Source organism: Pelmatolapia mariae, linkage group LG20, assembly GCF_036321145.2.
Source record: "Pelmatolapia mariae isolate MD_Pm_ZW linkage group LG20, Pm_UMD_F_2, whole genome shotgun sequence".
NCBI lineage: Eukaryota > Metazoa > Chordata > Actinopteri > Cichliformes > Cichlidae > Pelmatolapia > Pelmatolapia mariae.
The window spans coordinates 43,049,608-43,070,548 of NC_086244.1; the positions used below are offsets into that span (position 1 = coordinate 43,049,608).

Consider the following 20,941-nt stretch of genomic DNA (forward strand, 5'->3'; position numbering starts at 1 on the left):
GCTCCCCCGTGTCACCTATTGTAGCCAACCTTTACATGGAGGAAGTGGAAAGGAAGGCTCTTGGCTCTTTCAAAGGAAGAGTACCCAGCCACTGGTACAGATATGTAGACGACACCTGGGTCAAAATCAAGACACAAGAAGTGGAATCCTTCACTGCGCACATTAACGCCGTGGATAAAAACATCAAGTTCACCAGGGAAGACACAAAGGATAACTGTTTGCCTTTCCTGGACTGCGCTGTGCACATTGAAGAGAATGGCAACCTCAACATCGAAGTTTACCGGAAGCCCACACACACGGACCAGTACCTCCTCTTTGACTCCCATCACCCTCTGGAACACAAACTTGGAGTAATCAGGACCCTACACCACCGAGCAGAACATGTTCCCTCTAAGCCTGAAGGAAAAAAGAAGGAACACACACATGTAAAGGAAGCACTCAAAACATGCGGTTATCCTAACTGGGCGTTCATAAAGTCAGCAAAGAGGCACAGAAAAGAAGATCAGACACCAGCGAGGGAGGATAAGAAAGACAGACGCAACAACGTTGTCATCCTCTATGTAGCCGGTGTATCAGAGAAACTCAGGAGAGTTTTCTCTAAGCACGACATCCCAGTGTACTTCAGACCCAGCAACACACTCAGAAACTGGTTCACCCGAAAGACAAAACTCCAAAACACAGACTTAACAACGTGGTGTATGCTGTACAGTGCAGCGAGGAATGCCCAGACCTCTACATTGGAGAGACCAAACAGCCACTTCACAAGCGCACAACATAGAAGAGCCACCTCCACAGGACAAGACTCAGCAGTCCATCTGCATCTTAAGGATAAAGGTCACTCTTTTGAGGATGCCAATGTTCACATTTTGGACAGAGAGGACAGATGGTTTGAAAGAGGAGTGAAAGAGGCCATCTATGTCCACTGTGAGCGACCATCTTTGAACAGAGGCGGTGGTTTACGACACCAATTGTCTGCCATCTATAATCCAGTTTTGAGTTCCCTTCCCAGACGCCTTAACGCCCACTCACATCCTGGGCCATCTGACCTCAGGAATTCACATGATAGGGTGGGGCCAGGTTTAACAATGAGCTCACCCGAAATCCTGGCTGATTAGGTCCCACACCCGCTTTCACACCTTGGCTCATGTGATTAGAGGATCACCAGGGGGTCCTTTGTCCCTCTTTGGGGGGATACTCCCACTGGGTTTGAATCTGGGACTCTCGGCCATTTGACCTTAGAACTGAAGAAGCTTCTCGGATGAGAGGTGAAACGTCTTCAAGCAACTTAAAGAAGTCCAGACGCTTTTCTTTCCAAGCTCCTTAGACTACGATGACCTGGATGACTGAGAACCTTCACAGACAAGGCAGTTGAGAGTTATTTTTTTCTGGCTCAGGGTGAGCATGAAGAAAAGTCTTTTTTACTCACCCTTGAGGTGGTTGCAAAGACCTGGGGTTTGGTTGATCTCAGCAGGGCTGCAGGCTTAGATGAAGATCAGGGTCAGGCGGTGGCCCTACACAGGCTTGGAAGCAGCCTCTGGTAGTAGCGAGGAGTGCTGCCAATTGGAGACCCGCTTCCTTCTCACAAAGGGGCAGAAGTGGTACAAGTGTTGGCAGGCTTCTCTTCTGCTTCAGCTCACAATTCTGACACCATGGAGGTAAGTGAGACGCAGACTGGCTCAAGTGACTTCTTCAGTCGTCACTTGGATGAGTGACGAAACGTTTCTCCCACAAAACGCTACGTCCAGATGAACAGAATCAACTTTTGGAGATTTACTTTCCTGGATGATTGAGAATGCATCAAGACGGCGGTACACTGTAAAATCTAATTAGTTCCCAGAACTCAAAAAAATTATGGAAACTCGTTGCCTCAAAAAAATTGAGTAAAGCTTAGCTAAAAATGACTAAGTTAGGACAACGTATTTATTTTGAGTACTCTGTACAAGCTCATTTGTTCCCAGAACTCAAAAAAATTGGATCAAGTTTACGTAAGATGACCAAGTTAGGGCAACTTACTCATTTTGAGTACACCCTACTCAAAATGTACACAGCCGTGTTAGTTCCCAGAACTCAAAAAAATTATGGAAACTCGTTGCCTCAAAAAAACTAAGTAAAGCTTACTTAGGATGACTGTTAGGACAACTTATACATTGCAAGTCTGCAGTATTAAGAATAACTTGATATTTCTGACTTTCTGACAATACTAATTGTTTACCTACTGACAAACATTTCAAGTTCAACTAAATGAAAAAACAATTTGTGGTACCATGAATATCATTAAAAATAATTAACAACACTTTTGTAATGATGTTAAAATGAGCACAACTTTTATTTTCAAACACAACAAAGTACAACAGCCAACATACTGGACACTGTTCTGCTGAATAAAAATGATATTGCCATCACTGTTATAATCTTACAACGAAACAAAGTCTTAGATGTAATTATTCTGAAAATAAGTTTAGGCCTACCACAAGTTTGTTTTGTACTTACATTATTTATATAATCAACATAAAATATTTATTGTTCTGTCACAAGTGCAGTCTCTAATTTAAACAACACATTCGTTTTTCATTCCAACACAGGAGCTGGAATGTTGTAATATTTTAAGGATGGCTTGTTTCCAGTCCAGGCATTACTGCCTGAATGACTGTCATGGATCGAGGTGATCCAAATGTAAGTGCAGAAGAAAGTCTTTAACTTCCCTTAAGTACAGTCGCAGTGGATGTGGGTTGGAGATGCAATGAGCTTGAACCTGCAGGCGACCATCTTCACTGACCACACCATCTGTGACGGAGGACTCATCTCTCCTGGTGTCCTGCAAGCAAACAATCATATTTTTTGGAACATGAACTTAATTGCTTTCTTAAAACATTTTTTCTGCATTTGGTATAAAACAGACTCCAATTTAGACAATCTCAGGCTCCCTCCCCGCCGGAGAGGTGACATTCAATGTCCCAAATTGTCAGTCTGGATAGCCGTGACCACCACGCAACACACAATATTGTCATGAAAGAATAATTTTAAAAAGGGCTATGCAAACATGGGCAATAACTTTCATTCTAATGATGTGCAAAATGATTTTGGGCACAAAACAAATTTTGCTGTTAGAAAACTTGCAGACTTCACTATATACAGTGTAGACCCTCTAAACTAAGTTTGGGGGATGTGATCTTTCAAGAAATGCAGACCAAACTGTTGTTGTTTATTTACTTACACAGCATGTCTTGTAGAATTAACTGGAGTCACAGCAACAGCATAGTGCAGTCATATCTCAAGTCTAATAACAGACAGGAAAAGATCAGTAAAGAAACAACTTCCCCAAACCAAAGCACAAATAAAACAATAAGTAAGACAGGCTGATCTAAAGTATGATTAAAGTTCAGCCTGATTAATATAAATGTCACTGACAGTTGCTAATATATTGGAAAACCAAAATACTTACCACTGAGTTGATGTCTTTCTGTCCAACAACAGGAGTGCTGGTCCCGAGCCTCAAAGACAGTAAGAAGCAAGCAGAGGGAGAAAAAACAGAACATTTTGCAGAAACTGATTTGATCCTTAATGGCTGTGCAATCATTGTAACATAGAGTTCGCTTATGTTGTTAAATAAAGGCTAGATTTGACATTAATAGATGCCACAGATGTTCAAAAGCTGCCACAAAGCATGAAAAAATAGACGTCTCCGAAAACGTCGGAGCATTTTTGCAAATATGTGATGTCTTGATAAATCGAGCAGATATTTGAAATTCACACAGCTACATTCTCGCCTGAAAATATCTTAAAAGTTTATTTTGTGACCCAGAAAAAGTAATAAGTTTTTCAGCCGCGCTCCTCCGCCATTGCCGCGCTTACAAGTGCGCACAGGCTCCGACAACCATGGCCGACAAATGCGATCCTCTTTTTCACCAGACTACCCTTTCTGGGTCACAAAATAACCTTTTAAGATATTTTCAGGCGAGAATGTAACTGTATAATGCTCAAATATCTACTTAATTTATCAAAATATCACATATTTGCAGAAGTGCTTCCACGTTTTCGGAGAGCTCCGTTATCCACCCCCCACACCCACACCCACCCCACCCCTAACGGCTGCACCTCCCAAAGAATTTTGTCTGGGCTCTTATCTCACTTATTTATTTCAAACAATCAACAAAAAAATTCACCGACGTAGTTTTATGTAAGGTTTTTAAGGCTGTGGTGTTAATTTTTAAGTAACATGAGCACAGCGGCAGCAGCAATGCTAGGCTAACACTAACTAGCTAGCAAGATTATAAACCTGGTGCTAAACTAAGAGAAGCCACAAAATCAGTTTGAATAAGAGTAAACATTTACTCACCAAGTCAGTAAAGATCCACAGCAATGACAACAATAATATCTCCAGGTTTGCTCAATATATTCCATAACAAATGCTGGCGCCATGAACATGCGGACTGATCCGGGAGGGAGGAGAACGGCAGTCACGTGGCATTTTCAAAACACATCTTTCATCCTTCCGCCCTGAGAAGCAAAACTTCCAGCTTACTTAGTTTTTCTAAGTTAGGACAACTCAAATTAATCGAGTTTATCAGCATTTTTGCATAAAAAGTACTGGTAACTTATTTAAATTGAGTTCTAATAACAAATTGATAAAAATTGAGTTCAGCCTATTTAATATTTTTAATTAAACACAATATTACATTTTACAGTGTACATGTATTCCGTTACTCCCCAACACTGACAGTCGGGCAGCAGCTGAACGCTGGATTCTGTCCGTAAGTAAGGCAGGTGATGAAATGAGGAAGAGTAGGCATGAAGAATGGAGAAACTGGAGCCCAACACCCCCAACCACAGCCTAGCTGGGCGGAGCTTAACCTACTTGAAACAGAGAGTGTTAGAAAATGCAGAAAACAAGATTGACAGGCTAGGACGAGGTTATGTTGATGTTGTAGATGGAGAGATATGTATAAATACTGTATAAATGAAGATTATGAGTTATATTAAAAAGAATTTACATTTATAATAATTCAGTTTGCATTTTCTTGTCTATTTCTAAATTGCAGGCTTTAGGATTATTGTGTTTTTTAATTTGACTCCAGTCACTGAAATCCTCACAAATGCCAGGAGTTACACAGGGTCAGATTCACCAGCAGGAAAAGAAAATGTGATTGGACATGAGCAGAAACTCGTCTCACTGTGATAACCATTTCATTTTACTTTAAAGGCTATATGTGTACTCCTGTTTATTTAAAACGACTATCCTGAAGTTCTGTTTTTCACGGGGGGAAACAGTGGACAAAGTATCAAATTAGCTCATCTTTCGACACTGTAGTTTCACCACAGCAGACACAGGTCACATTATTATGGAGTCTAGTATGAGTGCAGTCTGATTCTCTGCACACTGAACTTCTCTTTTCCTTTGTCCTTAAAAAACTGTCCCTCACATCTTTCTCTGACTTTGATGGAAAATGTCATGAAGGAAATATGAAGGGGAGTTTATAAAGGACAGTCATGTTTGGAGTTTCATTATTAGATTAGACCAGATTACAATTAATAATTGACCTCTAATCGCCTTGTTATGGAAGGTTTATTAGGAAATATTTGTTTGCATTCAGCATATTCTGATCAAACAAATATTATTTCAGGGTTATTAAGGTCTCCAGCTGCTCAAAGTTTTATTTTTAAAATCCATTTTAATTTCAATTCAATTCAATTCAATTCAATTTTATTTATATAGCGCCAAATCACAACAAAAGTCGCCTCAAGGCGCTTTATATTGTACAGTAGATAGCACAATAATAAATTTGACTCCAAGATATTGTTTTCCCTGCTTTCAGTCTTTATGCAATACTAAACTAACCATATCCCAGCTTAAATAGTGCTGAACTATGACTTTTCAAGTATAAAAGGCTAATTTAAGGCTCTTTGACCATTGTTGATTACTTCAAAGAGAGACAACCTTTAAAGAATGTAACGCTGGGTGATCGTGCGTGTTTCTGTTTCCAGTTTCCTGATGCTGAGAATGGCGAGTGGTTTGGCTATTTGACACAAGAAGGGAAAGTAGCACTGGATTTTAAAGGCGGTCCCTTTAAAGGTAAGAGCATAGTTAAGATGTAGCAACAGCAGGAAATTCTGAAATGAGGGAAATAAATGACAGGAGAATGTAGAGTAGCTTATAAAATGGGCTTTGTATGCTTTAGTTACCTGCACAACACTCCTTGATCTGCACTCAAATTTCAGTGAAGATGTTGAGTGCTGCGTATTTTAGGCCCCAGGTTGTAAAAAATGAGGGAGAATGTATAAAGTGGAACACATATTTCTGTAATATTTAATAATTTGACACGGATGTAATGATGGTGCTGGGCATGTCTATTAATTCTGACCGTCTCTGGGTAAGCTGGGAGACAATAACAGTTATGTGATGGAAGCCAAATTAATTTTTATCAGCATCTGCTTGCAGCCATTAACGCATGGCATGACAAACACAAGGGAAAAACTGAATTTTGTCCCTAGTAGTTATGGGATCCATTGTTTCTGCTATGAAATGAGTGGCATTTCTACCTGTACAATAATTTGATTCCAAAGGCAGCACAGTGGCATAGTGGTTCGCACTGTTGCCTCACAGCAACAAGGTCCTGAGTTTAATTCCACCATCAGGCCGGGGTCTTTCTGTGTGGCCTTTGCATGTTCTCCCCATGTTTGCGTGGGTTCTCTCCAGGTACTCTGACTTCCTCCCACGGTCCAAAAACATGCAGTTAGTGCGACAGACTAGCAACCTGTCCAGGGTGTAACCCGCCTCTCGCACTGCAAACCTGAATTGGATAAGCAGAAAAGAATGAATGGTTTGGTTCCAATGATCTCTTTAGAGGAAAGGATCACTATAAATGAACACAAGGTTGTTCTGAATCATCACCTTGATGCTGCGCTTCTCCATTGCTCCCTGTGAAAGCCACTGCATACAAATTGCATTATTTTCATACTTATCAAACCATTCAGACCTTAGACCTCAACCCAGCTGAATGCTTTGAGAGATACTGGACTAAGATGTTTGGTCTCCACAAATCATCAGATGAAATACCTTTTGAAAGATTAGTACTAATTCCTCCAACAGAATTCTAGAAACTTGGAAAATTAATGCCAAGCAGCACTGAAGCTGACCTAGTAGCACATGGAAACCAAACCAAACAAGTTTTTTTCATTTGTCATCTATCAGCATGAAAGAGCCTTTCTTGTGTGTTTTAGCTGCATTAATTGTTTTAAAACCCCAACAATCATTTTATTGTGAAATACTTTTCTGTTTTAACATAATGGTTAAGTAGCTATTTTGTCTGTTCCTCAGGGTTCTTCCACGTGCCTCGTTGCCTGTACATGTGTGAGCGCATTCTGGATGACTTGCTGGAAAACAAGGACTGAAGATTCTGACATGAATGCTCTGATAAAGGGATTGAACTTGTGCATTACTTTGAATCACGAATAATCAAATTATAAAGCAAAATTGTCTGATTCTTTGTGCATTCATCCAGGTTTCAGTTAAAATCTTACCTTTGTAGGGGTTTCTAAAATACCCAATGCTAAGGGTGGGAATAAAAAAAGAACACATTAACCTTGAGATATATATTTCCAATCAATCAATCATGTTTCATTAAAGATCTTCAGCTTTAATTCAATGTTCGAAAGTAAATAAATGGTTCATTTGACTGAATGTGGGTAGAGTAGTGACCCAGTTCCAATGGCAGCTCGCGCAGGTGATGTGTAATGCTTCAGATCATAAGCAGTTCCTTCCCATCATTCTGGTACAAGTTCATTTTGCTTTCTTCGGTCCAACAGTGTTTTTTTCAGTAGCTGTACAGCAGCTATCACCAGTGATGTCACAGTCACAGCAGTGCAGCAACAATACATCACAGGCTCACGGGGTGTCAGTAACTTTGCCCTTATTTGCATCAGGAACATTTCAGCTGAATAATTTTGATGAAGATAATTTTTCACCATAGTTGAAGTTTTGCAAAAATGTGGATGAGATTTGTATTTAACTCCCTTGTGCAAAACCTGTGCTTCACACTTGGTATTTACACCTCATAATTTACTGAATTTTCCACAAAGCACTCCACAGATGTACAACAGCTGGTAGTACATCCATCCATCCATCCATCCAATTTTCTTCCTCCCATCCAATCCCAGCGGTCACAGGAGAGGGAGGGTAAGCCTAGGACAGGTCACTAATCTTTCACAGGGCTAAGACATATAGACAGATATGTTTTTATGCTCATATTTTTACAGAAAATATGGATTTTAAACTGGAACCTTCAGGCCTTTTAAAATGTTATTTTACTACTGTTCTATGTGATCTGTACACTTCCATGTCAGGAAATAAATTGTATACTGAAATAATAAAGCTGCTGATGCAGATGCTTTCACTCAGTGGAGTTATAATTATTATTACTAGTTGAAATGGAATGGAAACTTCCGATAGAACAAATGACAGATGATGAGCCAATGTTCCTAGAAAGCGGATATGTTTCTAATTAACAAATAATTATTAGAATCTGTAACCTTTGTCTATCTATCTGTTAGCAGTCTAGCGTCCACTGTTCATTTTCTGATTTTGTGTGAAGGTAGATACCAATAACAGGTGGGGCTGGTTTGACTCGGGTCAAGGTCAACCAAATTTGAAAATCTGTAAAAATGTTGTTCTTCATAATTTTTATGGATTGTCTTCCAACAACAACAATATACTAGGCTTTGGGGCACATGAGTACCTAGATTGGCATTTGACCTTGATCTTCATCATTAGCTCTTTAAAACAGCATTTTTAAAAATTGTTATATAACTTCACGATGACACAAAAACATGAATATAGTTCACTAGATTTCCATATTAACAATGCTGACTGACATCAGCAAAAACAGCTGAATATTTTACTCATAAAGATCCGACATTGATTTAGGAGTTTCTTTCCCTTTCTTTTTTTTTAAGCAGTGAAGTTCAAGCTTGATCTGATTATCCTGCATCATAACTTTGATTTTCTACTCTCTGTTCTATGTTGCTGGAGCACCCTGTGTTCCTCCCTTTTTACATTTCCTTGTCTATTTTTCCCACTACTTGTGTCAGTGTATTTATAAATTTGTCATGGGGATATGGTTTACCAAAATGTACACTGCAAAATGAATTAACACCAATCCCAAAACCCACTGACAACATTGGGTGTCGAGACAGAGCCCATCTCCACCGTGTGTCATGTTCAGAAATGTGCATCTTCATGACAGGTTATCTAAATATCAAACACACTTAATATATAAGAAAATATATAAATAAATATGTGTATCACAAAACGGAACCGGAAGTGGCCAAGCGGAAGTTGGTAAAAAGGGACAGTTCAAAAGCCACAAAGGCTAACAATATTTAACTCGTCTTGTGTTGCGTGAAAAATAAATAATAGTAAATAATAAGAATAATGAACCCTGCTAAAACAGGACAGAAAACCACTATATTCAACCTAAAGTCAGAGTCTGCGATTAAAACAAACAAACACAATCAACACAAGCTTAAAAACGGCTTGCTACGTTGAACACAACCTCGTAACAAACCGGAAATAATGTGACAGAAGGGCTGAAATGATGGAAACGAGATTCCAACTTATTGCATCTATTGATGAAAGGCACCAGGGCGAAAAATGTGCAGTCAAAACATTTTTAATGGCAATTAAACGAGAGTATTCGGAGGTTAATAGCGGCGATTACACATTTGGACCAAGGCTAGCTTTCAAGCGCTGAGGCTACGATGGTGTTTGGACGTTACCAGGAACTTATAGCTATCGTGTAAACGGAGCTCACACCAATAATTATGTATCTAATTTAGTTTAATGTCATTTTTCGTTACGGCAGCTAAAAATTACATTCCAGCGTTCGTCTTTTCACCAGAGGACAGATGGATACGATTTACAGGTACTGTGGTTTGATGGTTCAGTGTCTCCCAGTCTTATTGATGATTTGCTCTTTTAAACGTTACGGGAGTCATGACAACACTAATGATGGGTCCGAATAAGAAATCAGAGGCTGGCTCAGTTTGCTGTTAGATGGGATTAGATACTAAATATATTAATACTAAGTATAAATATTCTAATCATTATTATCAATTGCAATGAGCTAATCTTACAAAATATGAAATCGATCTCTGTCATTCATATAGTCCCACATTAAAGTTTTAAAGTTCTTATTAACTTGTTTGAAACAGTATTTAAATATTTGTACCTTTGTGTACTGCACACCTTGTCAGTTGTAATGTACTCTTGATGGTAACCGCGAATAAGGCGCAAGTACCCTGTACTTACATGCAGTTTCGTGTACCGAGCCAGGTTTTTGCAGGAAACTATAAAATAATTACATTGTTAGACCGCAAGTATCCTGTATTTCCGTGTAACACGTTTTGTACAGGAAACAATCTTCCCACTCCCTTTCAACATGTAAATTAATCAGAACGGCAGCTATATTGAAATGTATTGATTTTTTTGTATAGTATTTTTTTCTCTCTCTTCTTTTCTAAATGTACCTGTATATTGTTTACATGTTTGAAATAAATTACCACTCAGTAATAGAATAACATACAATAACTTGTTACCTGCAAATGACACCTAAGTACTGGTTTACTTGCGCCTTATTCGCGGGTCATGTTATAAAGTGTTACCCCTTGATTATTAGAAGAAATATAATTGATCTCCCATTACAGTATATCAGCTCTTCTCAGTTATTAGGAGTAAAGCAAAAATTAAGAATTTTGGGAAAACAGTAAAAATAGTATGATAATGACATATAATGTACCTCATTTTATTTTTCCAATAGAAAAAAATGACAGCATCAGATACTCTGTTGCCTCTAATTATGCTGGTGGAATAACTTCTTTGTAAAAAAGTGGGGATGAATTTCTTCTTAAATGCATGTGACACCTACGTATGCTCCCGAGTGCCTGCTTAAAGCCTTCCATCCACTCTGAGCAACAAGAGCGAGTAATACAACTAATATTGGCTTAGAAATGCAGGCAACTATCACAAATTCAACAAAGGAAATCAGATAAGTGGACTCTCTGCCACTCTGGTAAAGGTTTAGATCTGTACTGTTTGGAGGTGTTACAGTTTGACATAATAAAGTCATAACTGTATAAAATTCATATATTTATATTTGTTTTAATTCCGTTCTTCCTTCCGTTCTCTCAGTGGCCGAGGTGTCTTCTACCAGGCAATGCCTGCGATTGGAGCTGATGGAAAGAACATCATGAAACTGATTCCTGTCCAAATGGTGAACAGACAGTTTTTCCAACCACAGACAAGTAAGACTAAAAGGGACCCAATTTCCCAGGAGGCTGTTACCATAAATATCAACTCAGCACCTGTGAACATGGTCACAGATACAGCTTTGAGTTCTTCTGTCTCTCAGCAAATAATCAGGAAGCAGGCTTCAGTTATGAATGTCTTGTCCAACCGTGTACATTCAGTCAACAACCATTCGCTGCAGCAGCAGACTGTTAATTTAACGGCTGAAGTTCCGTCAGTGGCAACTTTTAAAGAAAAATCTGGAATGCCAGTAAAACTTTTTAATCTGCTCCCAGTTACTGTGAAATCTCCAGCACTCCCGAGAGGACAGTATCTTCAGATTCCCCCCAATGCACAAGTCCAGACCGTTCCAGCATGCAGACTCCCTGCAGCTATCCAGAAACAGATTTTTACTTCTTCTGCCAGCTCCTCCTCGGGGTCAGCATTACCCAGTGTAGTGTATGTTACTCCTGTAACCACTATAAATCAAGGTGGGACTCTGCCAACGGACACCGCTCCACACTCAGTCCGAATGTTTTCCAATGCATCAACACTGACTTCTTATGGATTCCACCCAAAGCAAAGAACACAACAGTTAAAACTGATTCCAAAGGTTTCACAAAGGCCCGACAGCCCCACACGCTGGGTGATAGAAGAAGTGGATTGTTCATCAGGTCCAAATATAAAACCTCTTAACTGTCCGTCTGTAACTTCAGAGATTCTTCAAGCAATCGCACAGAGAGAAAATTCTTCCACACAGCTCAGCACCTTCAGAAAAACTGCCTCTCAGCTGAGTCAGGACAATGGTGCACAAGGGCAAGAAAATGCTTTGGTCATGTGCAATGGCAAGGTGTTCTTTGTAGCTAAACAGTGCGCCCCGCTATCTAAGACCACAACAACAACTAAAGGGTCTGAACTCAGCAAAAGCATTCTTCCACCATCTTCTTCTTTACAACAGTTTCTTCAGTCAGCTGTAACAAGTCAAGATGTTAGAACGCAAAGGGAGTCAGATGAGGTGATTGATCTATGTGACGATGATGAGTCACCTCAACAAGCAGTTAACATGCCTGCGGTCTCTCATCTGGATGAAGACAATGTCATATTTGTATCATATATTCCACCCAAGTCAGAGTCCTGCTCACCACACTGCACAACCTCAAACATGGCTTTGAGAGGAGCAAAAGCCGGCCAGGACACGTCAGATATAAATGAAACGTGTGTTTGTGGCTCAGACGTGCTTCACAGCACCTCTGCCCAGCAGCTGCAAGACGTAGAGGTTGATGCAAAAACAGAAAGTCCAACAGAGGCCAGCAGCAGCTTTGAAACAGAGAGCAACAGTCAGATAACTGAGGTAAGGCTACTTCTGGTGCTTCTGGGACTTGTTAGTGTTTTAATAAAAATGCTTTTAAGGTGTGATTGTAGACTAGATAATATAACATTTCACGTAGGTCTGCAGCTAATCATTACAGATCTGTGGTTTGGTCTATGTTTTTTTTGAAGGATAATTCAAGTTTATTTGTGTGTAATTGTTTTTTGTATTGTTTTCTGTCTGGTGAGTATTTCTGATCACACCAGTGTTAGTTTGGAAGTTCAGCCTCTTAACCTTGTTGGTTTTCTTGTGTGATGTGCAAAATGAGTATTTATTTTCTGAAGCGTGGATGATAGAAAAACGTGGATTTATTTTCGTTTTCCTTTTTTAGTTATTTTGTCTCTGTACAGCACCGTAGTCAGTTTTCATTAACATGTGATTAAAGTGCAGACTTTCAGCTTTCAGTATTACATTAACTGTTGTTTACACTGGAACGTGCTACCCATTAAGCTTCACAGCATTTGGCTGAATCTGAGCAGAGTGTACAGCTTAGTGTAGCTCAGATTCATCCCATTATGTCTCTGAGCAGGCACATGATCAGCAAATACTATGACCTGGTAGCACTGGCAACCATACTTTAGCTTTAGCATTGCCTCCACCATGTTTGACAGGTGGCATCTGCCTAGGCAGGTTCTTTTCAGATGTTTTCTAGATATAATCTGGACTTTCTCTTCTTAAAAGTAACCAGTGGCACCTTGTTGTAAACCCTCTGAAGACCTTGTAGACCTTGACAATGACACCCCAACCTCTTTAAGAGCAATTTTGACTTTAGAGTACAAGCCACAGTTTTAACCATGCATTAAATGCATTGCTTTATTTTTTACACTTCAAGCACTTTATCTACCTCACATTCATGGGTAGTTTAGAATCAACAATTAACCTGACATGCATGTCTGTGGACGGTGGGAGGAAGGAACATGCACACAGCACACAAAGGCCCCAGCATAAACCAGGAACCTCAGGTCATCTATTCCTGTGAGGTGACATTGCTAGCCAACACAGTGTTGCAAGTTGTGAGTGGGTTTTTTCTCAGCCATGGAAAGAATTCATTTTAGTTGTCTTCTGTAGTCTTTCAGACCTTTGGTGTTGCTAGTGCATTTATTTATTTTAAGAATGTACCAGATTGTTGATTTGACCACTAGAGTTTTAGCCATCTCTTTAATAATGATGGCCTCCTTCACTTGCAGTGACCTCTCTTTGGACCACCTAGTAAAAGTTCCCATAAACAGCTACTAAATGTACTTGGATCATTTGCTTAATGTGTGATAATGGTATTTTTATTTTACATTTCCTTATTTGCAGGGCTCTACAAATCCTGAGTCAGTGGCACCAAAGCCTCGCAAAGTGTCTGACCACCTGCTGAGGCAGATATTCGGGATAACAGCTGAACTTAAACTTTGCCTTCAGAGGGTTGATGAACCATCAGTTGAGTCTGTCCCTGCAAATTCGCTGCACATAGACTCCATTAAGTCAGTGGAGGATAATGAGGAATCAGTGGTAGATGTTTTTCGATATGAAGGTAGCGGTTCACAAGAAACCAATATGAACAGTGGTCATACTGATATCCCGAGAGTAAAAGTACAAACTGGAAAGGAATTACCACCATCACCTGACACAGGTGTTGGAGCTCTCAGATGTTCACATGTCAAACTGGACCAGAAACCTCCTCCTTTTGCTTGGAAACAGAAGTTCTTTTTAGGTCAAAGTTCACACAACAGAGCATCATGTGACTGTAAAAGTAAGCAAGAGACAGATTGTTTGGAACCAGTTGGTGAGGATGTCCCTACCACAAATGAAGGCAGTATCTCACAATCACAGTATGCAGATGCCCATCTTCAGACTCAGACTTGGTTGGATCTCAGCAGAAACACAAGGAGAATAGGACGGACCAGGAAACGCACTGTGTGTCCATGTTGCATGCCCACTACTCTGGATCCTGCAGTCAAGTCCAGGGCAAGGCTAGAGGAGCTAGACAAGTGGGACTTTACAGCAGAGCAGGTGAGTAAAAAAGGGGGAAGAGCAAAGGTTCCTCGAAAAGATGGAATGATGAGCTGTGGAAAAGTCATAAACAAGCAGAACTGTGTCGCCCATGAGGGCTATAGTAACATTTTGTCAACAACGTCCACGGACTGTGATGAACTAAAAAGACAGGAACGGATCAAAAGACTCAAAGATTACCTGACAGAGAAAGAGGCAGTGTTGCAACTAATGAAGAGAAAAGTGAGATGATTGAAAATGTCCAGTACTTTTAGCACCCACGTGTCCTTATAAAGTTCATCGATTAATGGACTCAAAAATGGCACCTCCTCATGCACATTCACTTTCTGAGACTCAAAGTGAGTTTATGTTCCATGGAGCCCACCACACATATACATCAATTTCCACTGATATCACACCGGTTTGGGTGGCCAGAAATGCAGGACATTACAAAAAAGATACTTGGTTCCTCGGTTCTCAGGAGGTGTTGCAGAGTTAATGGAATTAAGTCTTAATTGAAAGTTGTTTGTTCGCTTTGTTTGTTTTGATTGTCTGTTTTCCAATTTAAAAATGAAAATAAAGCTTATAAAAAAAAAAAAAAACAGAAAGAAAGTTGCTTAACTGGCAGGTGCTAGGGCCACTAAGGTGGAAGTCTTCCATCTTGGTGGCCTAAGGATCTCCTCTTTGCTTTCTGTTGACTCCATCCTCCTGCTCCCACTGGAGAGATTCACAGACAAAATTGAAGCCGTATTAAGAAGAACTAGTATTTCCAAATCTGAAGATATGGTGTTCTGCTGGATGAGTTGTTACTCTAAGTCACAGGAGTCGAACTCCAGGCCTTGAGGGCCGGCGTCCTGCAGGTTTTAGATGTGTCCTTGATCCAACACAGCTGATTTAAATGGCTAAATGATCTCCTCAACATGTCTTGAAGTTCTCCAGAAGCCTGGTAATGAACTAATCATTTGATTCAGGTGTGTTGACCCAGGGTGTTATCTAAAACCTCCAGGACACCGGCCCTGGAGGCCTGGAGTTCTACACCCCTGCCCTAAGTGGTATCAAGTATCTCAGGGAAATTTTTCCCTGAGAGAGGGGAGCAGAAGACTGATAGACAAACTAGGACAGGATCTGCAGTGATGTGGACACTGTACCAGTTTGTTTATCAGTTGATCCGTGTCTGTACCCTCACCCATGGTCACAAGCTATGGATAGAGAGCAAAAGAAACAGACACCAGGATAAGAGAGAGACACCAGATGTCAGAGTCGAAGCCAGCTGCTTCACTCTTGTCATGTGGTCACCTACACGGTGAATGGTAAATGAACTGGTTCTTATATAGCATACTCAAACAACTTGTCTTATTCACCCATTCATTCCTCTGCTTACCCACTGAGCTAAAGTGGCACCCAGTTTATGTCTTTTCCAACACACTTACAGCTTACATGTTTCTTACTGGTCAGTTTTCTTGTTTTTTTTTCTGACAACCATTAAACTGAAAACAAACTCTGTTTCCAAAAACTGTTATGGAAGTTCAAAACAGGTCATAAACTATAACTTTTTATTAATAATATTATTTTAAAGTTTACATCAAATGCTAAAACTGAGAAATTATGTTTATTTTTTAAAAAGGTAACCAAAGAGATAACTGATCTAGTTCTTATAATTCTTTTTCTTCTTTGTTTTTAATGGCTGCTTTATTCTTTATTTACAGAGCTCCATGACGATTGTTAGTACGCACAGATAAAAAGCTAGCAACCTATAATGGTGTAGTAATTTACATATCTCATTAATGCATTAATGAGTCTATGTTATTCATTATTGATGAATGATGTGCAGAAAGGTTTCATGTAATGGTTTCCAGACTTATCGCAGATTGAATCAGCAGTTTTACTAAATTCCTGGTTTTTCCATCAGTTCCTGCCAGTAAGTGTCTCTTTACATACAAGCTGACACAGAAGTTATCACCTCATTTCCTAATTGCTAAAAGGAAATAATGTAAAATGTCTGTTTAGGTCCTCAGGCACCAAGGTCATAGTAGTCTTGAAAAAGGAGATAACTGGACTCCATTAGGTTTGTGAAGATGTTTCACCTCTGAGGCTTCTTCAGGTCATGTGATGGGGGCAGTATTTCCAACCTAAAATGAAGGTGAAATAAAGGGGTTGTTTAAAAAAGTGGTTATGCAACACAATGGGAAACTGTTGCTGCCATTAATTAAACATTTTAAATGAATATTTATTTTCTTACAAAACTGTTTCAATATTTGAATCGTTGTCTTTCTGCTATTTATAGTAACACAAAGGTTTTAATTGAATACTGTATTATTTAATTTACATTTTTAAACTGAATCACAATATTTTTGTAAACAGGGTTATATGTTTTATAGTTAAGTTTGCTATGGTTTACCTTGTGCTGTGTAGAACAATACAATAGCATGTATCTCAGTGATGCACTTTTTCGTTTGTAAACCTTAATTCTTCACTTTTGAATAATAGATTAAATCACTCTGTTCCAGTTCAGCTTGTAAGCTGCATCCTAAACATTACTTATAATGTTTTCATTTGTTTTCCAAACACAGCCTAACATGTACTGAATCATGACAGACAGTGTAAGCTTTGTCTTTACAAAGTGGATATTTACAAATGGTATGAAACATAGTTGTTCTGAATTGGACGCAGTGAAGCAGACATCTCTGACTTCTGTTGGAAACATGTGACCATCAGTTTTAGGTTTCTTCATGTTTTTGATTAAAATATGTATTCATGATTTATTTAATTCCATTTCCACTAAATGAACATTTATTTAAAACTTGCCTTCTTGCTGTTTTCTTGTCTGTTATCTGTAACATACATTAATTACAGTTCAATTGTGTGTGGATTACAGTGTGTACAGTGATTTCTTTTTGCAAATGAACACAGTGCCATAATTCATTGTCTGCTTTTTATTACCATTAAATGCACTGTAATTGAAGGAAGGATGTAAATGCATTTAAACTCTGCAACCATCAGTACATTCCTGATTACAGGAGGACAGACTGTTTTCACTCTTATACATTTTACACATCTCAGTAGGTTCATCAAAAACATTACTGAATTAACAACTGTGAGGGGTTGCCCTAATTTCAATTAATGATGTACATTAAAGTCATGTGTGGCATGGTGTGAGTAAAGACGGTCAGCTGCAGGTAGAGGGGTGGAGCAGCAGGTTCAGCCTTTGGAAACTCTGGCCAGTATGCTTCTGGAGCGACTATGCATCAGGATCAAACAGCGGTGCATCACCAGCAGCTTGACTGGCTGCAGGACCAGGCCGAGTGCTTGTGCTGGTCACACTTTCCTTGCCAGCTCGACTGTCAATCCCCCCAGTCCCAGTTGTTATGCCTTCGTGGAGGACATGGCTGAAGCATGCCAGTGGCCTGCTGAGGAGCGGTCCTTATGGTTGCTCCCGTTGCTGTCTTGGGAGGCCCAGATGGTGGCCCTCAACTTTGCAATGGTGAGGTTTGTCGTGTTTAGTTTTTCCCGGACGGAGTACAGAAGAAAATACCTGTCATTGAAAAAGATTTAATTTGCTTCTGCAGTTGAAATTACAAGTTACAGCCTTGGACCTCTCTGTTAAATTAGCCGTCTGTCTTCACACAAAAGGATGAGCCTGAAACGGGGCACACAGTTTTATACCCCAACAATAACACATTTTATTATGACTATCTTCTTCTGGCAGCATTGTGGCAGTCCCATTGTCTCCCTTCGAGTCTCCTCTTCGCTCAGGTTTGACCTCGTATCTGCTCCTTTTCCTGGAATGACAGAGACAGAAAAACACCTCCCTGCCTCGATAATTAATTCTGATTCTATTTATTATTTAATTTCTGGACATTTTGTTCGGAGTTCCTTGGTCCACAAAATAGCCTGACTTTTATGTGGTGTGATGTGTATACATGCTACAAAAAGACCCTCTGCGCTCTACATCAGTCTCAATATTTCAATTCAGTCATAGCACTGAATGAAGTTTCTGACCTTCAAAAACATGCAGCACCAACCCATAATGAGCACATGTGATGTGTTTATGAAAATCATAAAAAAAAATCTTTATTTAATCATTTTAATCCTAACAGGGTCTGCTTTAAAGATGTCCCTTGGTTGATACTTGACCAACTGGGGCTCGCACTGGAGGACCACTGCACAAGGTAGCTGGTGGGGCCAGAGAATCGGCCCTTCACCTACGCAAGGCAGGTGCATGACCCAGAACCACCTGTCAGTGCAGCTAAGAGAATCAATGAGTCGGCCAAAACCAGCAGTGGCAAGTCAGCCAGTCCCAACTCTAGGGAGGCAGCTCTGGGTCTGTCTCATCGCAGGTCCCAGTGGCTATGGACAATGCACTCCACTCACTGCGAGCCACACAAGCATTGGGGCTGGAGTGCTGGAGATGTGAACAACTAGGACACGTCAGTCGAGAGTCCCGTGGATGGAGGCGGGACAGGTAATGTGGACTCGGGCTGCACGCTGACTCTGGTCCACCATACCCTTCGTTCAACCCAGGATATTGTTGGAGGCAGAGTAGGTGACAGTTATGTGTGGGCCCAGGGACATACACAGGCTCTGCCTGCTCCAGTAATTCACTCCATCTGAGATTTCCCACTAGAGCAGTCTCGTGCGACGCTCTACGCTCAGCCTTTGACCAAGGGATGGAAACTGATGATCAAATGGTGCGCTCAGACGTAGCGCTGACCTAAACTCTTTCTGTGATAGTTAGAGACAGATTATATTGAATGAGTCATGACATACCCAGTTGTTGGTGCCAAAAAGCAGCTGGAAAGTAATTTTCCAGGCAGCTCATTGTAACCCCATGGCGGGGCATATGGGACATACCAAAACTCTGAGAAGAATAATGGTCTGGTTATTGACTGGGCATTCAAGGGGATGTATGCCGATGATGTGCATTGTTGGGTCTGTGTTTCCACATGCCCCGCTAGTTTAGAGACTTATTCCTCATGAAGAACAGAAAACAAGACAGAACATCTTCAACCGATCTTGTCACTCGTTAACGAGGGAAGTTTGGGTCAGAACCAGCTCTTGGAGCTCATTCTCCTCACCTGTCTGTAGCCCAAATCCTTCAAAGAGCAGCTTCCCTCGTCGCCTTTTTATTGACAGACTGTTACAATACACATCACAGCAAAAGCATCTCACTCCGTAAAACCCCCCAATGGTTCTAAGACAAGGCACTATGTGTGTGTATGTGTAAGCACCTGTATGCATGTGCGAGAACGTGTGTGTGTGTGTGTGTGTGTGTGTTTGTATGCATGTGTCTCTGTATGCGTGACTTCCTGCTCACCAAAAGGATCATAAAAGCAGGAAGCTTACAACACAAGAAACAGATCTTCCAGATAGAATGTATCTGCAATAAAATTTCCCCCAGCACAGAGTGGCTGGAGAGGTGGTCAGAGACAAAGGAATGTCTTGATCCTATAGATTGAACTCAGACTTTACAAATTTAAGAAACACAATGACAACATTCAACAATTAGACTTAACATGCATCCTGCCCAGAGTGACAGCTGGTAAACCAGTAGGCTATTCCAAAAGTTCCCTTGTGCCCACTACCTTTAATGGAGGTCCCATTTAAATGCATTGGCATGGACCTCATAGGACCATTTCACCAGAGTAAATTTGTATAAGTTCTGGTGGACTATGCACAATATCCCAAAGCAGTTCCATGCGCAACATTTCTGCAAAGAGTGTGGTGCAGGCGCTGTTTCAGGTCATCTCCCGAATCAGCATCTCAAAAAGAGAGACTGAAAAGAGCACATTGTTCATGTCTCACACACTAAAGGAGAAATATGAATTGCTGGGGATTAAATCTAAATTGGAATCACTGATCACTGACCCTTTGTTGTTGTCACATACAAGGTTTTAAATAATCAGGCCCCATCTTATCTTAATGACCTTGTAGTACCATATCACCCTATTAGAGCACTTCGCTCTCACACTGCAGGCTTACTTGTTGTTCCTAGAGTATTTAAAAGTAGAATGGGAGGGAGAGCCTTCAGTTTTCAGGCCCCTCTTCTGTGGAACCAGCTTCCAGTTTGGATTCAGGAGACAGACACTATCTCTACTTTTAAGATTAGGCCAAAGCTCTTGCTCATAGATGATTGTTGGGGTTTTCTTTGTTGTATTATTGTAGGGGCTACCTTACAGTATAAGTTATAGTTATGCTGCAATAGGTGTAGACTGCTGGGGGATTACCCATCATACATTGAGTTCAGTCACCTTTCTCACTCAACATGTGTTAATAGACCTCTCTGCATTTAATTGTACTTGTTATTAATCTCTGTCTCT

At 40.3% G+C, this 20,941-nt stretch overlaps 2 protein-coding genes across 2 annotated transcripts in view; both read left to right on the forward strand.

Annotated features, from left to right (window-relative positions):
- The window catches only part of renbp (renin binding protein), a 31,123-nt gene extending 22,756 nt beyond the window's left edge, over positions 1–8,367 (forward strand). The window contains exons 10-11 of the mRNA XM_063464087.1: positions 5,983–6,070; positions 7,316–8,367. Coding sequence (XP_063320157.1) covers positions 5,983–6,070; positions 7,316–7,389 — 162 coding nt within the window. The 3' untranslated portion in view covers positions 7,390–8,367. The remainder of the gene's footprint in view (positions 1–5,982; positions 6,071–7,315) is intronic.
- Positions 8,368–9,575: 1,208 nt separating this feature from the next.
- On the forward strand, positions 9,576–17,553 carry lrif1 (ligand dependent nuclear receptor interacting factor 1). The gene is made up of 3 exons (XM_063465321.1): positions 9,576–9,917; positions 11,183–12,629; positions 13,950–17,553. The coding sequence occupies exons 1-3, from the start codon at positions 9,901–9,903 to the stop codon at positions 14,874–14,876; spliced, it is 2,391 nt and encodes a 796-aa protein (XP_063321391.1). The 5' UTR covers positions 9,576–9,900; the 3' UTR covers positions 14,877–17,553.
- Positions 17,554–20,941: the final 3,388 nt, after the last annotated feature.

Coding starts and splice junctions, on each gene's coding strand:
- lrif1 (XM_063465321.1), top strand. Junction 12,630..13,949: donor GCAACAGTCAGATAACTGAG/GTAAGGCTACTT, acceptor CCTTATTTGCAG/GGCTCTACAAATCCTGAGTC.